At 40.5% G+C, this 16,678-nt stretch overlaps 1 protein-coding gene and 1 pseudogene across 3 annotated transcripts in view; both read left to right on the top strand.

Moving 5' to 3' along the window:
- LOC122084315 (ubiquitin-conjugating enzyme E2 1-like) overlaps nt 1–7,114 on the top strand; it is a 12,139-nt gene extending 5,025 nt beyond the window's left edge. For 2 of the 3 annotated variants that reach the window (XM_042652460.1, XM_042652461.1), the window contains exons 5-7: nt 6,415–6,503; nt 6,614–6,699; nt 6,800–7,114. In XM_042652460.1, coding sequence (XP_042508394.1) covers nt 6,415–6,503; nt 6,614–6,699; nt 6,800–6,842 — 218 coding nt within the window. In that variant the 3' untranslated portion in view covers nt 6,843–7,114. Of the gene's footprint in view, nt 1–6,414; nt 6,504–6,613; nt 6,715–6,799 lie in introns of all 3 variants that reach the window. The other variant, XM_042652462.1, reaches the window with a different exon arrangement.
- Nucleotides 7,115–8,724: 1,610 nt separating this feature from the next.
- The window catches only part of LOC122084314, a 28,947-nt pseudogene continuing 20,993 nt past the window's right edge, over nt 8,725–16,678 (top strand).

The following is a 16,678-nucleotide window of genomic DNA, read 5'->3' as shown; positions in this document are numbered from 1 at the left end:
TCTTGAAGAGAAACTCTAGGTTAGGAAGAGACCAAGTAAAAGCATGCCAAGTAGTAAAACTATGCCTAAGAATGTTTGAACTGAACCAAATAGTCTTATGCGGAGGAACTTTTGTGAATTTTGATCTAATCAAATTCCAGGCGAAGGCAGAGGTGAATTTGTTTGATGAATTCGCATGCCATAGCCCATAAGACCAAATCACCACTCCCTCTTGGTCTTCACAATAGGGAAGATAAATTATACCAAACTTCAATAAGATTATTGGAACTATTAGGTCCTAGGCCCCAAATTCCATCTTGGGTAATAGAGGAAACCTTGGCCATCCTATCAGATCCTGCATCATATCTGACGATCCTTATATATGAAAATGAAAACATGATTTGGATGCCAATTATCAAGCCATATGTAAGTATTACATCCATTATCAATGTGATGTAGTATCGAGGCTGAACCAGGTTGACCCTTTTGGCAATCTTGACCGAGATGAGCCGGATCTAAATTGGGTTTTTGGTTCAATAAGATATTTTAGGATTTATTTTATTTAGGAAAGATTAGTTATTTTATTTGGAAATATATGTAATCTTTTATTTTGGGTAGTTGTTAGATAAGTAGGGGGTTACCAATTCAAGTTTTATTTTGTTTCTAATTTTATTAGTTGGAACTTAGGAAGTAATTAGGAATGGCTAATTTAGTTTTAGATTTTATTTAGGCAAGTTTTAATTTCAATTTATTATATAATGGTATGTAACCCAAGTTGTTAGACAGATTTTGAGAATGAATTGAATTGAATGTTTTGTTAGGGATATGCCCATACTCCTTTAGTTGGTTTTGATGATAACAAACATTTGAAGGTATTTCACAATTTTCCTTCAAGTATTGTTTTGTAGAGACTTCATATCAAAGATCAAATTTGTTGAATGAAAGGAAGAAATGAAGATTGAAGTCATCAAATGAAGAGTATCAACAAGTTGGCATCAATGCTTAAAGAAGATATCATAAGAATTTAAGCTTCAAGATGTCAAGACATGAAGCTCAAAGACATGAAATTGCAAATAAGAAGAAAAGATGATGAAGTGCCAAAGAGTGGAAGGTTCAAGTGAAGACGACCACTAGGATAGATTGGTCCTTTTTAATGTAATTTGAAACTTCCACATATATATGTGCACTCACCACATGCATGTGCATTGCATCATACTAGAATGACCATAGAGCATACCTTGACCAAGTACGGAGAGTCTCTAAGTGGTGAGGAACATATTAGGAAAAATGTGTTCTAGTGAAATTCTGTGAAAACCACATTAACCTGACTTAAGGGTATTTTGGATAATCTTAGAGTCGGTATCAGGAGATGAAACTTTCATAGAAGTTGTAGGAAATCAAGTCACGATTTCAACGCAACTGATTTTAGGTCATTCCAAGGTCGGACCAAAAAGTTATGATCAAAACACTAACGAATGGTCAGTATGACAGCGTTCTATCAAAACAGAGTCTGTCATGTTGGTGGTCGTCCGGCTCGAAGCCCCAGTCGACCGGAACTGTCCGAGACCATAGACAGTCGACCGGTAAAAAGTCCTGATCGACCGCTGACTACCTGAAAGTGCCCTAACGGCTATATTTTGCTATAACGGCTCTTTCCGCTGGTCGATCGGCTACCGATGGCAGTTGACCGGTGGTCCCAGAATACGATTGTTAGAGCCTGATTTCCTGCCTATAATGCTCTCTTAAGCTCACCTATAAATACCTTTAATGCTACTTATTAATTAACAAATTAATCCCAACTTTAGAGAAGCATTATTTAAGCATTAGAAGTGAGAATTGGTCTACACCATCTCTTGAGTTCAAGTTCTTTATTTTATATTCAAGAGGAACTCAAGACCATCTACAAGTCTTCATCTACATCTTGGCATTTACATTACAAGCATCAAGAAGACTTCAAAAGGTGCATTTATTCTATCATCATTGCATATTTCATTTGCACCACATTGGAGGTAATTCTCTTTTATTCCACTTCTCCATTTTTTATTTTACATCAAGTCTAGACTGTACTTAGGCTTGTGTAAGGACCCTCTCATATTTAAGAGATTGTAAGGATCCTCTTATCCTTAAAAGAGTGTAAGGTGCCTCTCTACCTTAAAAGAGATTGTAAGGTGCCTCTCTACCTGTAAAGGAGATTGTAAAGGTGCTTCTCTGCCTGTAAAGGGGATTTGTAAGGATACTCTTATCCGTGAAAAAGATTGTAAAGGTTTTCTTCCTTACCTACCGTGCTGAAAGGAAGAACTAGTGGAATACCTTACAAGAGGATTCTTGTAGGGAGTGGACTAGACTCGGATTGAGTCGAACCACTATATATCTTGTGTTGTGTGATTGTGCCTATTTTACTAATTCTGCATCGTTTTTAATTTGCAATCACACTTGGGACCTATACATCGAATTTCCACTAGTATCACCTATTCACCCCCCTCTAGGTTATTTCATGTTTTAGTGTCGGGTAAGGTGCAAGACTAGGTCGTGTGACCTCCTTTCTTCCCCCTTGTGCGATTTCTTCTCTTTCTCCCTACAACTTTGAGTTCTCTCAGGGATTTCTTCCCTTTCTCTACTGACCCTCCATCAAGTGGTATAAGAGCTGATGGATCGGTCCTTCATCTCCTTTCTCTCCCATCTTCTCCCCATTCTCTGTTATGGTTTTTGCAAAGACTGAGAAAAAAAAAATAGCCTTTCATTGAACCCTTCCATAGTAACCCTTTCCCTCTACCATCTGCCATAGAAACTCACCATCAACCCCTTCCTTTTAGGGTTTGTGTGAAAAAAAAGATCTCTCCTTCATCGTTCCCAACCAAAACCCCAAACCCACCCTTGACCCCTTTGAGCGAACCCCTTCCCTCATCCTAAGGTGTTCCAGCAGCAAAAAAAAAAAAGAATTTTCTCTCAAACCCACCGCATTCTTCAACCCTCTACCTTCCTCAAAGCAGAAAAATTAAAATAAAAAAAAGAAGCAAGAAGAACAGAAGAAGAAGAAGAAGAAGAAGAGAGAGAGAGTTACCTAGTTTGAAGCGACTGCAACAATCTCCTGTGCTATTTACTCGCATCCAGGTCCTCCAATGAAGTCGCAACTATCACCGCTGAGCCATCGAAGATCCTACATGTCTTCCTCCTTTGCCAACCTTCTCGCTTATTTCCCTGGTTTAACAGAGAAGAAGAGCCTTCCTGCTGGTTCTTGTGTCTAAAAGAGAGAAACTCCTTTGTCAGTGATTGAATCCCACCACCTTTAATTGATTTCCTCCCTACAAGAAGAAGAAGCAAGAAGAGCCTTTCTCTTTTATCACTTTCTATCCTAATTTTTCTTCAGCTTCCAAAATTTCCCCTCCCTTCTTTATATTCCATTGTGCTTTCTAATCTAGTCTAAGTATTTACAATCCTACCATCCTTTAGAAAAAAAAGAAATTGAACCTCCATATTTATAATTCTGCCCACACTTGCCTAGTGGAGTTGTCTTATTTGTGTGAGGCCCATAGCAAATTCTGAACACAAATTTGGTCATGGAATCTTAGGTGTTCAAGTTCAGAGTTCGCTTTCCCAGTGGAAAGCTTGCTAATTTGTCAATTGATGAGCTACTAAATGACAATTTCATCTCCAGATTTGTGGTGGATATGTTGTCAAAGACCAATCAGATTATTTTTTAGTTAGAGGATGGTGTATTCGTTGAATTACTATTTTTCATTATTATGATGGTGCTTTTTGTGAAGTGTTCGACTCTCCTCAACACATCATTAAATTGGGTCGATGTTGGTTGGAACAACGACACGACATCCTTGATCGTGACAACAATGTGCACCCTCCGGGCTTACCACATGCATAAAAAAATTTAATCTTCATAGATTGGTTGAGTCAAAGAAGGTGATACCCCCAGTATAATGACAAGACGAATCAAATGCATCAACACAAGTCGAAGATCGCCTTATTGTGGAATAGGTGATGACAACGGAAAGTGAGAAAATAGTGGATCAAGTAATGAAGGACATCAATAGAGTGCTAGTTATTCACCACCATGAGTTCGTTTTTCCCTATGACTTTCTAGACTTGAATACACTTCCACAGCTTCACATCTGGGATTTTGTTAGTGATGCAGACAACGAGCAATTCACCCCACTTGTGAGTTTTTATTGTTGTCATTCTTTAAAACTCGTAGTCGAGTTTTTCTCAACATTGGGGGAGTTGATGCAGTATCGAGGCTGAACCCTTTTGTCAATCTTCGACCGAGATGAGCCGGATCTAAATTGGGTTTTTGTTTTAGTAGGATATTTTAGGATTTATTTTATTTAGGAAAGATTAAGTTATTTTATTTGGAAAGATATGTAATCTTTTATTTTGTGTAGTTAGACAAGTTGGGATTTACCAATTTAAGTTCTATTTTGTTTTTAATTTCATTAATTAGAATTTAGGAAGTAATTCGGAATTGTAATTTAGTTTTTGATTTTATATAGGCAAGTTTTAATTTCAGTTTATTATATAAAGGCATTTAACTCAAGTTATTAGATAGATTTTGAGAATGAATTGAATTGAATGTTTTGGTGCCGGGTATGGTGCAAGACTAGGTCATGTGATCTCCTTTCTCGCCCCTTTTGTGCGATTTCTTTTCTTCTTCCCCGCAACTCTTTTCTTCCCTTTCTCTACCGGTCTTTCATCCCAATGCTTGACCGAATGGTGTCCCTAACAAGGTGTCTATACTTAAGAATTTTTCTCCAGGCCTAACAAGATGCATTAGCTAGGTAATTGGCAGTCCAAATGGAATCTGACTTTAAGTATCTAGAGTATACTGTATACCCAACCATTTCAAATTTTTTTTTTTGTCTAGGCACTATTTTCTAGATAAATTTTACGATGTCTGCAATGTTAGCTTCCTTTATACCATGAAGTCCCAATTCATCTTTATTTTTAGAAAGGCAAACATTTGCCCAACTAATAGCATGGAGGAATTTAGAATTATCCTGAGCTTTCCAAAGGAGAGAGGACATAAGAGATACAATCTGAAAGATGATGGAGGCTAGAAGTCCGAAAACACCAGACCAGTAAATATATGAATTTTTTGTAACCGATCTGATTAGTTCAAGACAGCCCACAAAAAAAAGAATATGAAACTACTATAGAGTGGATTTGCTCTAAAGATGGCCCTCGAAAAACATTATTTGGAGGTGATTTTTGACAGATTTTTTGAGTCCCTTATGTGCCTTGCGTGGAGAAGACTTTCCAGAAGGTTTGGAAGATATTTTGTGGGCCCCATGAGAACTTGCATGGGATATAAGTCCAAGACAGTTGCTACCTTGCACGAGATTCTTAGAAGGTCTTATCATCTTTGTTTCTATTTTGAGTTTATCTTGTTTCTATTGCTAAGAAGTCAGTTAGTTTACAATTTGGAAGTTGTTAGGATTAGTTTCCATTTGGTTTGCTTCTATTTTGAAAACTTACTATTTATATGATCTCCATTCATGCATGGCGAGTTTTGATTGCAATTGGTTTATTTTATGAATATGAGAAAAGGGGACTATCCCCATTGATTTGGAGATTGGAAGAAAAGAGGGCTATGTTCTTCGCTGTGAGAGACAGTTCCTACAAGAGGAAGGTACTGTGAGAGGCCATGGGTGAGAGACTCTTCCCCCATTTCTTATCCCCTTCTCTATTTTTATTTTTCAGTTTCTAGTTCATTATATCTGCAACCAGTGATTTGTGGAGAGGTATCGATATCTCCTTCCACTGCTGCTGCTGTAGTGTGATCCATTCAAGGTTGTTCCATCGATATTCATAGATTATTGGTGTTAGAGGACTGGTCAACCAACCCTGCGGCTCTCTGGGATTTTGGAATCCTAGGGCTGTAATCTCAGGTCCTGCAACTCAAGTTCTGGACATTATTTCAAGCCATATTCTGGGAGTGCTTCAACCTTCTTAAGTCCCTTCTTCGACACTGGTTTCAGGCCTTTCTATCGGTTGAAAGTGATGTGGTTTCTTAAGTTTCTAAATCTGAGATTGAGTTTCTATTTTGAACAAGTGTCATTACTTGCAATCCAGGTGTGATCTGAGGCTGATTCTCTGAAGTGATTAAGAGGATAGTACCCCCTTTTCTCGACTGTAATTTCAACCCCATCTCTGAAGTCAATGGGCTGCTGTTGTTCAAAGTTAATAATTAGTTGCTATTTTTGGACACTGCAGTAACTGCAATTCTGCCCATGGGTTAGGTTAATTTAATTCATGTTGCTGCTACTGTTGAGTGGGTATTCTGTTATTAGTTTGGTTAAATCCAACACCTTAGTGCTTATTGACTGTCAAAAGTTGTTTTTGTTTCTTGTTGCTGGAAATTGGAGTTGAGGTACTTCAGTGGTGAAAAGACCTTGTTTTTTTCTAATTCTTTTTAATGGCATGCAGTTTATCATGATGGAACCCTTTGCATGGACATCATTCAGGATGCATGGTCGCCCTGTCACAATGTCTCTACTATTTTGACATCAATTCAGGTATGTTTTCATTAACTCTGTTATTCCATCTGGTCATGCACTTGCACACCACGTGTACAACATGGTGGATTGTATGAAAACTGTTCTTAGTGATTCTCTAAATGTTACAGTCACTTCTCACTGATCCAAACCCAGCAAGTCCTGCAAATCCTGAAGCTGCGCAGCTGTATCAACATGATATTCAGGCTTATAATAAGTATGTAACTTAAAAGTAAGCTGGTTTTAATTTTTTTCCCCTGCCCATTTTTGGTAATGAGACCAATTTCAGCTGATACATTCAACTATGAGGCTTGCAGGAGAGTGCGCCGGTGTGCTCGTAGATCCATTGAATCTTTGTAGCTTTTAATTGGCAGTTGCCAGTGTTCTTCATTCCATTGACCAAAGTCCTCATGTATTCTGGAAAAAGATTTCCTTGAGCTGTATGTAATGACATAGATCTTATCATCTGGTTTCAATTTGTCTCACCGTTATTTGTTTGGTACCCTCTCTGAGTTTCAAATCATGTATATCAAAACATGGTCTTTTCATGCAGAACCCATGTGTACAACTTCCTGAGGATTTTAAAAGAAAATTGCATCCAAGATCATATAAATTTATACAAAGTTTGACAACTGCTAGAAAGTTTCCTTCCCCCACCCCCACTCTTCCTTTCCATGGAGTTGAGTTACTAAGCCTGTACTTTAATCCTGTTACAGAGCCTCAACTTAGATACTGTTCTAAAGCTTCTGGTTAATGCTGGTAATGACCAAGGCTTGTCGCCTAGTCTTGGGAGTAACCCCCACCTTCACCTGGGGTTTGGGTTGAGAGGAATGGGGTGTAGAGAAAAGGGGGGAGGGGTACTCTATTCTCTGGTGTTTAACATGTCTGTTACATAGGTTGAGAAAGAACGACACCAGACAACTGTTTTCAATGGGCAATACAACTGATCTTCAATATGGATGAAGGATGGATTTAATGAGGAAAGGTTTATGGTATAGAAATGGAACCATAGGGGCCGGTGGCTGCTAGATGGTTGTTAAGAGGGAGTAACAGGATCTAATTGGAAACTGGGGAGACTATTGAGGAACTCTTGTTAATGCGGCGAAATTTGCAGTTTGCTGGAGATACAGATTTGAACTTCTAAATAAGCATTTGAACTTAAAATCATGTTTTGCTACATCAGTTGATTGGGAATTTTCTCATTCAGGTACTTACAAGATGCCATTTCTTAACAAGGTGAATCTGTTCAAATACGAAATCCTCGTCATTCCTTTTCAAACTGGGTACTAATTCAGGGTTGATCTGATCACCGACTTGGGAGTTTGAAGAAACAGTAAATGTGTTCTATTGTTTCACAGTGAGTAAACATAGTGCATTCCTTTTCTATTTCCTTTTCAAATGAAGAGTGAAGACTTTGATATCTTTTCATGGAGAAATGGAGAACAGAGAAAAAGGAACGAGAAAAGTTATGTTGGAACAAAGAGATGGTAAACAGTTTCCACTTCATTCCCTGTTACTTTTATCAATTTGAAAAAACTTGTAATAGCAGCTTTCCCTTTTTTCCCTTTTCCACTGATTTAATCAAAGTAACATGGTCTTAGACTCGTTCATCTATCTTTCGTTGTAAAATAAAAATTACGTGCAAGAAAGAATACATTTTTTTAAGGAAAGCTACCAAATAATATTGTGTACAGCGAGACTTTGGGGAAGCATATCGTTGTCAAAGGATGTCTATGTCCATGCCCCTGCCCTGATTCCACTTTCTCATGTGTCTGGCTGTACGCAATACTGTTGGGTAGTGTTTTTTCACCGATCCTATGTAGTCACATAACAATCATCTCCTGTGCTGAATTGGATTGAATTGGGTGCAGTGAACATCCTATGGCTAAGAGCACCTTAAGGCGGGAGCACGGGATCCTCTGGAGGGCGCCGACTCTTAAGTGAGCATCCGAGGACTTGGAGCAACTGGCACACACCCCAAGGCCCTCTCACTCCATGGGATCTCCTCACTTTGTCAGATGGTGTGCTCCATAACTCCAATCCATCTTTTTAATAATATTAAGCCTATATAATTAAAGGTTGGTCGAACCAGACCAAGATCAAAACCGATCAAAATGAACTTTGATTAACAGTTCGATCCATTACCAGCCCAAAATCAGTTCATCCTGACCTAAACCCGGCCGAACCGACGATCGACTCCAAAATAGTTGCCGTTAACCTTCTCAAGAACAGAGAAAGTAATGGTGTAAAGTTGCAGTACAGTGCAGACGGGATCCAACGGTAAAGAGCTCGAGTACCCAATGGCCATGGTACCTAACTTAGCATTTCTACTTGCGGAAAGCTACATTAGAACTCAACTGAGCGATAGCAACAACAGATACCCAAAACCTAGAGATGGAAAGCTGGAATGTCTGGTTTACTGTTTACAGCCGCTCAAAAAATGCTTATAAGAGGAAAAAAATCTTTCGTGTTTTTGAGATCAAGTAACAAATGTACAGAGAATCCAAGATCCAACCTCCAGGGACTATTCCAAATCCTTTTAGCGCAATTCAAGCAGTCAAGCATGGAGGTTTACTGAAAATTAACTCCTCTGCAACCCAGTTTTGAAGTTGCCCAAATCTGCAAGCCGAAGCAAATTATCGATCTAAGTTAATTAACTGTTGCATTAGGAGGAATTAACGAATTATGAACTTCGAAGCTTCGGTTTGGTGTTTGGATCTCCCCGCATGAAGCTTTCCTTCGAAAGAAAAGGAAAAGAGAAAGTAAAAGCAAAATAGGGGAAGAAGGGACAGTGACAGACTTGTCTTCTGAACTAATCGGAAGTTTAATTATTCGGTTGGTTGGTTGGGCCCGCGCTTTCTTCACTTGAAATCCCATTCTCAAGCCTAACACTGCAAATAAAATGAGGAGGATCACCGGATGCTGCTTCACAGGTCCGATCTCCGATACCCATCGAACCCAAGAGCATTTTCAGGTAACCCATTCGTGTGACAAAGTTCTCTGCTCAATTTCCCTAGGCTTATTTTCCTTTCTGCTTCTTATTCAGTTCTTCGCTAGAAACCCTGATAGAAAATGGAGAGTCCAAAGAAAAACAATCCAAACAACTCCGAGTCTGAGGTATGGGTTGTTCATTGTTCATTTTGGTTTTTAATTGCTTTTTATTTCTTTTCCACGCGTTGCCCAATTGCTATGATGGATCACTAACTGGTATATCTTTCTCTGTGGACTGTAAACTTGTCTCACCTTCCAATATGGTCTTTGGCTTATTGAATCTTAACCTCTCTTTCATGTTAGTTTTTCGAGGATGATAGAAAGCTATGTTCGTGAGAAACACGTTCTTAGGCCAATGTTTACAGTGTTAGATGTCGAACCGCTAAACAACTTTACATTTGATCAGTTTTCTGGTTTTTTCTACCATCAGCCTTGAATTCTTTACTCGTTGACAATGCTTTCTTTTAAGAGTACCAGTTTTGTCGGAACAGGATTTCATGTAGACAAATTGTTGGGTTGAAGTTTTGTTTAGATGAGAATAATATTTCCAAATTCATCTCCACGAATAATGTTGTGGACATCATCTTCCTGAACCATGACTTCTCTGGAAAGCTGCATTCTTGGCAACCCATTGGCTGTGATGGGTTTGTTATTTCAGGAGAGAGTCAGGTTACCTGGAAGGAGTCCCTGTGAAAGCTGGAGGAAGCCATGCTGTTATAACAAATAGGAAGGAATGCTTGCAAGCTTGAACAAGATATTACAAGCAGAGTTTCTCCTGGTTTGACTTGAACTGTTTCTGCCTTAGATTGCTAGGGCCTCCTCAGGAATCAACTGTAGTCCTAACCACATTGAGACTACAGCACCCTGGTTCAGCTACTAGTACTTGTTTGTTGGAAGGTATTAGAATTTCCTTTTGGATTAAGGTGGCTTGGCTGTGTTGATGGAATTTCTTCCATTTCAGAGCCTCTGTGTTAAAGGAACAGTAGGAGAAGTTAGAGGAGACTTCTGTCTGGAAACCATGCCCATCCAGGTCTTTGTTTTACCTGGAAGGGCCTTCCCCTGAATTAGACCTGCTCATAGATTCTGTTGTGGTTTCTTGCTCTAGTCAAGAAGCTGAGTTACCCATTTTGATTGGATTTCTCTTTTCCAGCCTCACTAATTTTCAAGTAAAGACTTCAACAGATAAAGGTACTCTGAGGTTGAGATTCTAGCCAATAGTGTTAACTGACCAAGTACAGCCATACATTAACCGACCAAGTAGAACTATACAATGTTTATGAGAACTAGAGCCTGCCATACATATCAAGATCATAGAGAACTTATATTAATTTTTTTTGTCCACCTTTTGCATTTCTCTACTTCAACCTTTACAAGACTTCTGTTTCTTAGCCAATTAAAATTTCTAGCTAACTGATGCCTGAAGTTTGCTCCACTATCCAAAATTTATGGGCAAAGACAGAGAGTGAAAACAGAGGAGTGTTGAAGGTGGGGATGAAATATAGGGAAATATTGTTGTGAGATGGCATAAATAATAAGTGCTCTGGAGATTCTACTACATAATCCAATAGGAGCTCAAAAAAATACATCTGCTGGCTGGAGAATTCTTCTCTTATGCTATGAAAGCAGATAGAGATGGAACGGATTTCAGAGGCATACACTGTCTTAGAGACTTAGACCCAGCATATTCAATATCAAGGGTCCACCCTCTAAACCCGAGAAATACTTTCAACTTTAAATCCTTTACTAATTGACGCTTTTTTTGGAGAGTTCCAATAGGCAGTAAAGAATATTTGCTCATTTTTCTTATACTTCCCCCCCCCCCCCCTTTTTTCCCAAAATAGAAGGATAACGACTGGGCATCTTACTTCCAAATTGATATTATATTAAATCTAAACGTTGATTTTCTCCTTGTTTTGGCTGAACAATTTCTACTACTAAATTGTAGTTCCTATTCCTATTCCATATTTCAGATGTTTCAAGTGAAAGAGATCAGGATTGATTCATATGGCAACCTCAATGACAACATCATCCTGAACTCTGACTTCTCGCAAGGCCTGCAGTCTTGGCACCTCAATTGCTGTGATGGCTATGTTGTTTCAGGAGAGTCAGGTTACCTCAATGGGGTCTCAGCAAACTCAGGTGGGAGATATGCTGTTATCACAAATCGGAAGGAATGCTGGCAAGGCTTGGAACAAGATATCACAAGCAGAGTTTCAGCTGGCTCCACTTATACTGTTTCTGCTTGTGTTAGAGTGCTGGGGCCTCTTCATGGGTCCACTGGAGTCCTAGCCACATTAAAACTTGAGTACCCAGGCTCAGCAACTAGCTATTTGTTTGTTGGAAGGTAGTACAATTTCCTTTTCATTGATGATGACTTGATATCACAGATCGTTTAAATGGCGTTTGTCTATTGCAGAACCTCTGTGACTAAGGACCGGTGGGAGAAGTTGGAGGGCACATTCTCATTGGCAACCATGCCCAATCGGGTAGTGTTTTATTTGGAAGGGCCTACCCCTGGAGTAGACCTGCTCATAGATTCTGTTTCTGTTTCCTGTTCCAGTCTCAAAGAGCATGAGGTATCCATTTGATTAGCTTTTTCTTTTCCAACCTGATTGTTTTTCTAGTAAAAGCTTCAGTATGCACTTGGGAAATTTGAGATTGCAATATGGGGGTGATATTGATATATTGGGAAGTAAAGTGCACAAAGTTTTTCTTTTCATCATTCCGTAACTTATTTGTTGGTGTAAAAGCTCATATAATTTTACATCACACCAGAGTAGAAAACTTAACTTAAATTTTCTCCTATCTTTTTGGGGGGTTTCTGCAATCTTTGGAAAACTTGTCTTTGTAAGCTGTTTGAAGTTATGAGCTGCTGATCTAAGATATGTTTTAACCTTTATCTTGGAAGAGTGCAACCACAAAGTGCTTTGCCGATGATGAGAACATTATACTGAACCCTCATTTTGATAATGGCCTTAACAACTGGTCCGGGAGAGGCTGCAAGGTTGTAATTCATGATTCTATGGGAGGTGGAAAAATATTGCCATTGTCTGGAAATTTCTTTGCCTCTGCAACTGAACGCACCCAGAGTTGGAATGGAATTCAGCAGGATATCACTGGAAGGGTGCGAAGGAAGCTTGCTTATGAAGTCACTGCGGTGGTTCGGATATTTGGGAACAATGTCACTAGTGCTGATGTACGTGCTACTTTATGGGTCCAAGCACAAGATCAGCGTGAACAATATATAGGCATTGCCAGGTTAGCTTCCTGTACTTTTCTCATGTTTATTTCTCTTTTAATTTCCATTTTAGCAGTTACTTTTATGTGATAGTTTTGTTGCACCATATCTTCTATAATCACAATCTATTTCAAGAGTTAAAAAGTGCATCATTTCCTACTGACATCATTTCCTACTGACATCATTATTTGTTCTAGAAATGTCCCCTTAGTTTTTCTCAAATTGCTGAAGAGAAGTTGGTTGCTTATGAAGTTCGCAGGCATCAGATAAAGAGTGGGTGCAGTTGCAAGGAAAGTTCCTCCTAAATGGTTCCCCATCAAAAGTAGTCATTTATTTAGAAGGGCCACCTTCAGGCACTGATATTCTTATCAATAATTTAGTAGTAAAACATGCAGCAAAAGTCCCTCCTTCACCTCCACCAGTTATTGAGGTTTGTCTTTGATGTGTCAACCTTCTTCTAAATGTGTTTTGTATTTTCTATTTTTCCCTTTTGTCTGGGGTTTGGAAGTTCTTTTGATATATTTTTATTCTCATATTTGGCTAGATTCTTGGTTTTGGAAGTCTGATCCAAGTGTGTCGTACTGCCTTTAAATATTCAAAGGATTTCATTAATTTATTAATTTTTCCATTAATGGGCTGTGCCTCTTTCTTCTCACTTTCCTCTCTCTTCCATTTCTCTTTTATCATTTCTTATTTTCTTGCCTTCTTCATTTAGCCTATGTTTGGGCCACAGTTTTCCCTACTTTGTTTTGCACGGATCCTTGTAGCCGACCCCATTATGTTGGGATAAGGCTGAGTTGTTGTTGTTGTTTGTTTTTGTAGAATGCTGATTTTGGCGTTAATATAGTGGAGAACAGCGGTCTTAGCAATGGTCTTAATGGGTGGTTTCCTCTTGGTAATTGTACAATGAGTGTTGCTAGTGGCTCACCTCTTTTGCTTCCTCCAATGGCAAGAGATTCCCTTGGTCCCCATGAACCTCTTAGTGGCCAGTACATCCTTGTGACCAGTCGTACTCAAACATGGATGGGCCCTGCTCAGATGATCACAGATAAGCTAAAGCTCTACTTGACATATCAAGTGTCTGCTTGGGTTCATGTTGGTCCAAGAGTGACCACTCCTCAGAATGTGAATGTTGCACTTAGCGTGGACAACCAGTGGGTCAATGGAGGCCAAGTTGAAGCTAATGATGATAGATGGCATGAAATTGGGGGATCTTTTAGAATTGAGAAGCAACCATCCAAAGTAATGGTATATTTTCAAGGTCCTTCTTCAGGTGTTGATTTAATGGTTGCTGGACTTCAAATTTTCCCTGTCGACAGGCAATCAAGGTTTAAACATTTAAAGAATCTCACTGATAAGGTAATCTTGTTTTTAATTAAAATGCATTACTTGGTGATTCTAATATCTGATTTTGCATGTTTAGCACAAGTAGTATATGTTAGCATTTCAGACAACCATAAGTTAATTGATTTTGAGACTCTGGTGTCTAAAGTAATTTGCTAGTGACCACAGAGATGGAAGTCAGCTCTGGAAATTTGAAATCTACTTGCCAGTTGAAATTATTTTTCTAAGTTATAAATGCTAACAATGGTTATATGTTAATATAATTGTCTCCCTTAACCGACCACCATTTTTTCCGGGTCATATCTACAACCCGATCCATCAACCGCCCATCTCTCCCTTAACCATTAACCGTCCAATCGTCCCTACCCCAACCCACCCCCACGATCCGATACCTCCTCCTTGTTTGCCCAAGATCCCTGTTTCCTCTTTCGTGACTTCGCCTGGCCTTGGTGTCTGTTCGACTTTGCCTATTCTAGGCGTGTCTTCAACTTTGTCCTTGGTCTCTGATGCTCCCCTGAGCTCCTCTTCGCCAGCTTTGGTCTCCGACCACCCCTTTGCTCCTGATGAACTGCTTTGCCTGCCGCTGCTCTCTGTCGCTTCTTTGAGCCCCACAGCTCCTCTAGAGTCCTCCTTTTAGCCTTTGGATGCTGCCGATGTCTTCCCTATTGAAGTCGCCGAAGCCCACCTTACTGCTTGGGATTTGTTGGCCACCCTCCCCTCGACTGGTGGCCTCCCTGAGACTTCCACTGAGTTGATCGACCAAGATAGGCCTTTTCCTTACCACCATTGCTACGAATTCTATCTCTGATCCCATGATCAGTCTTGCCGATGCTGATGCTACAAACGACAATGCCTGCTTCGCCTCTGTTAGTACTTCTCTGCCCTTTGAGGCGCATGAATTGGTCTCAAACGGCACTACAGAGCTCGCTACTTCCTTACCCGTTCTCCCGGTGATGCACGCTATGACTTCTGGTTTATCCCTGCAAGCTGACCCCCTGGGTCTCTCCACAGTGACACTGCCTCTGTTGATCCCATGACTCCCTGGAGTGAACCTGCTTATTCTCAATTGGATGCTCAAGCTAGCCCCTCTCGGGCCATAGAGAATTATGGTTCTAGTAGCCCTGCCGTGGCTCTCAGCCTTGCCGCTAACTCCTTGTTTCCTGTCACCCCTTGCCCTCCCTCTCCTTTTCCTCCCTCATGCCTTAACCATCTCCCCCAACTCATCCCACAAATTTAAACCCCCTTGCCCCCTCTTCCCCTTCCCTCCCCTCCCCTCCTTCCCACCCCCTGTTGTCTCCCGGGGATCCAAGAAGAAAAAATCCTCCAACTCTGCTTCCAGATCCTCCTTGCGCTTTAAATCTAATCTCAATTCTAAATCCTCCCCCGCTAGCTCCTTTAATCTTAGATCAAACCTTCCAGCCAAGAAGCCATCGTCCAAGCCCTCATCCTCTGGCCCCCACTCTTGCTCTTCTGAGCATTTGATGCCCCCCACTCTAGTTCTACATGACCCTTTGGACTATTTGGAACGTTCTCGGTCTCAATTCATTGGCAAAACAAGTGGAGATCCATTCTCGGATTCGCCCCTCCAAGTCCAACCTCTGTTGCCTTCGTGAGACTCGTGTCTTACAGTCTAATGGTTCTCGCATTGCCTAGTCCATTGCTTCCTCTTGGTCCTTCGCCAACAACTACCTCCATAGACCAAATGGCTGAATATGGATTCTTTGGAACCCCTCCTATCTTTCTATCTCCCCCTTCTCCTCCTCGGACCAAGTCATCCATCTCTCCATTTCCCACTCTTCTGGTTCCTTCATTTGTTTTTTCTTGGTCATTTATGCCCATAACCTTGCCTCTCGTAGGCTCCCCCTCTGGTCTGAGCTCCTCTCCTTTGCCCCTACACTGGCTCTGGTCCCTGGGGTATTGGGGGTGATTTTAATGTCATCCGATTCAGTCACAACACTCATGAGAAGCATGGTGGTAATCCCATTGACCCCTCGGTGGTCGATTCATTCAATGACTGTATTGATGATCTGGGTCTCAATAACCTAAGATGGTCTGGTGCCAAGCTCTATTGGCATAATCGGAGAGCTGGAAACCTTCGGGTGGCCTGTAAGCTTAATCGGACTCTTATCAATGAGGCCTGGCTGGAGTCCTTTCCATCCTCCCATGCCTGCTTCGACCCCCAGTATTTCTGACCATAGTCCCATGGATATCTACGTCCTCTCCTTCTGCTCCTTTGGCCCCAAGCCATTCAAATATTTTGATATGTGGTCCTCCCACCAGGATTTTCTCCCTATTGTCCAAAATGCCTGGTCCATTCCCATTCCTCCTCCTCCCCTCTTATTGCTTTTGCTAAAAGGCTCAAGTCCGTCAAGGCTGCTCTAAAGCTTTGGAACTCCTTCACCTTTGGCAACATTTCCTCCCGTGTCTTCTCTTGCTGAGACAACTTGCATTCCATCCAAGCTAAAATTCAGCTTGACTTACTTAACCTTGCTCTGGCCTATGATGAGAAGACAACTGCAGCTGAGCTTGCCTTACTGCTTGGTCAAGAGGAAAACTTCCTCCATCAGAAAGCTCGCATCAAGTGGTTAGAACTTGGAGATTCAAATTCTGCCTTCTTCCACCG

Source organism: Macadamia integrifolia, chromosome 7 (genome assembly GCF_013358625.1).
Source record: "Macadamia integrifolia cultivar HAES 741 chromosome 7, SCU_Mint_v3, whole genome shotgun sequence".
Lineage (NCBI taxonomy): Eukaryota > Viridiplantae > Streptophyta > Magnoliopsida > Proteales > Proteaceae > Macadamia > Macadamia integrifolia.
This window is presented reverse-complemented; position numbering and strand designations above follow the sequence as displayed.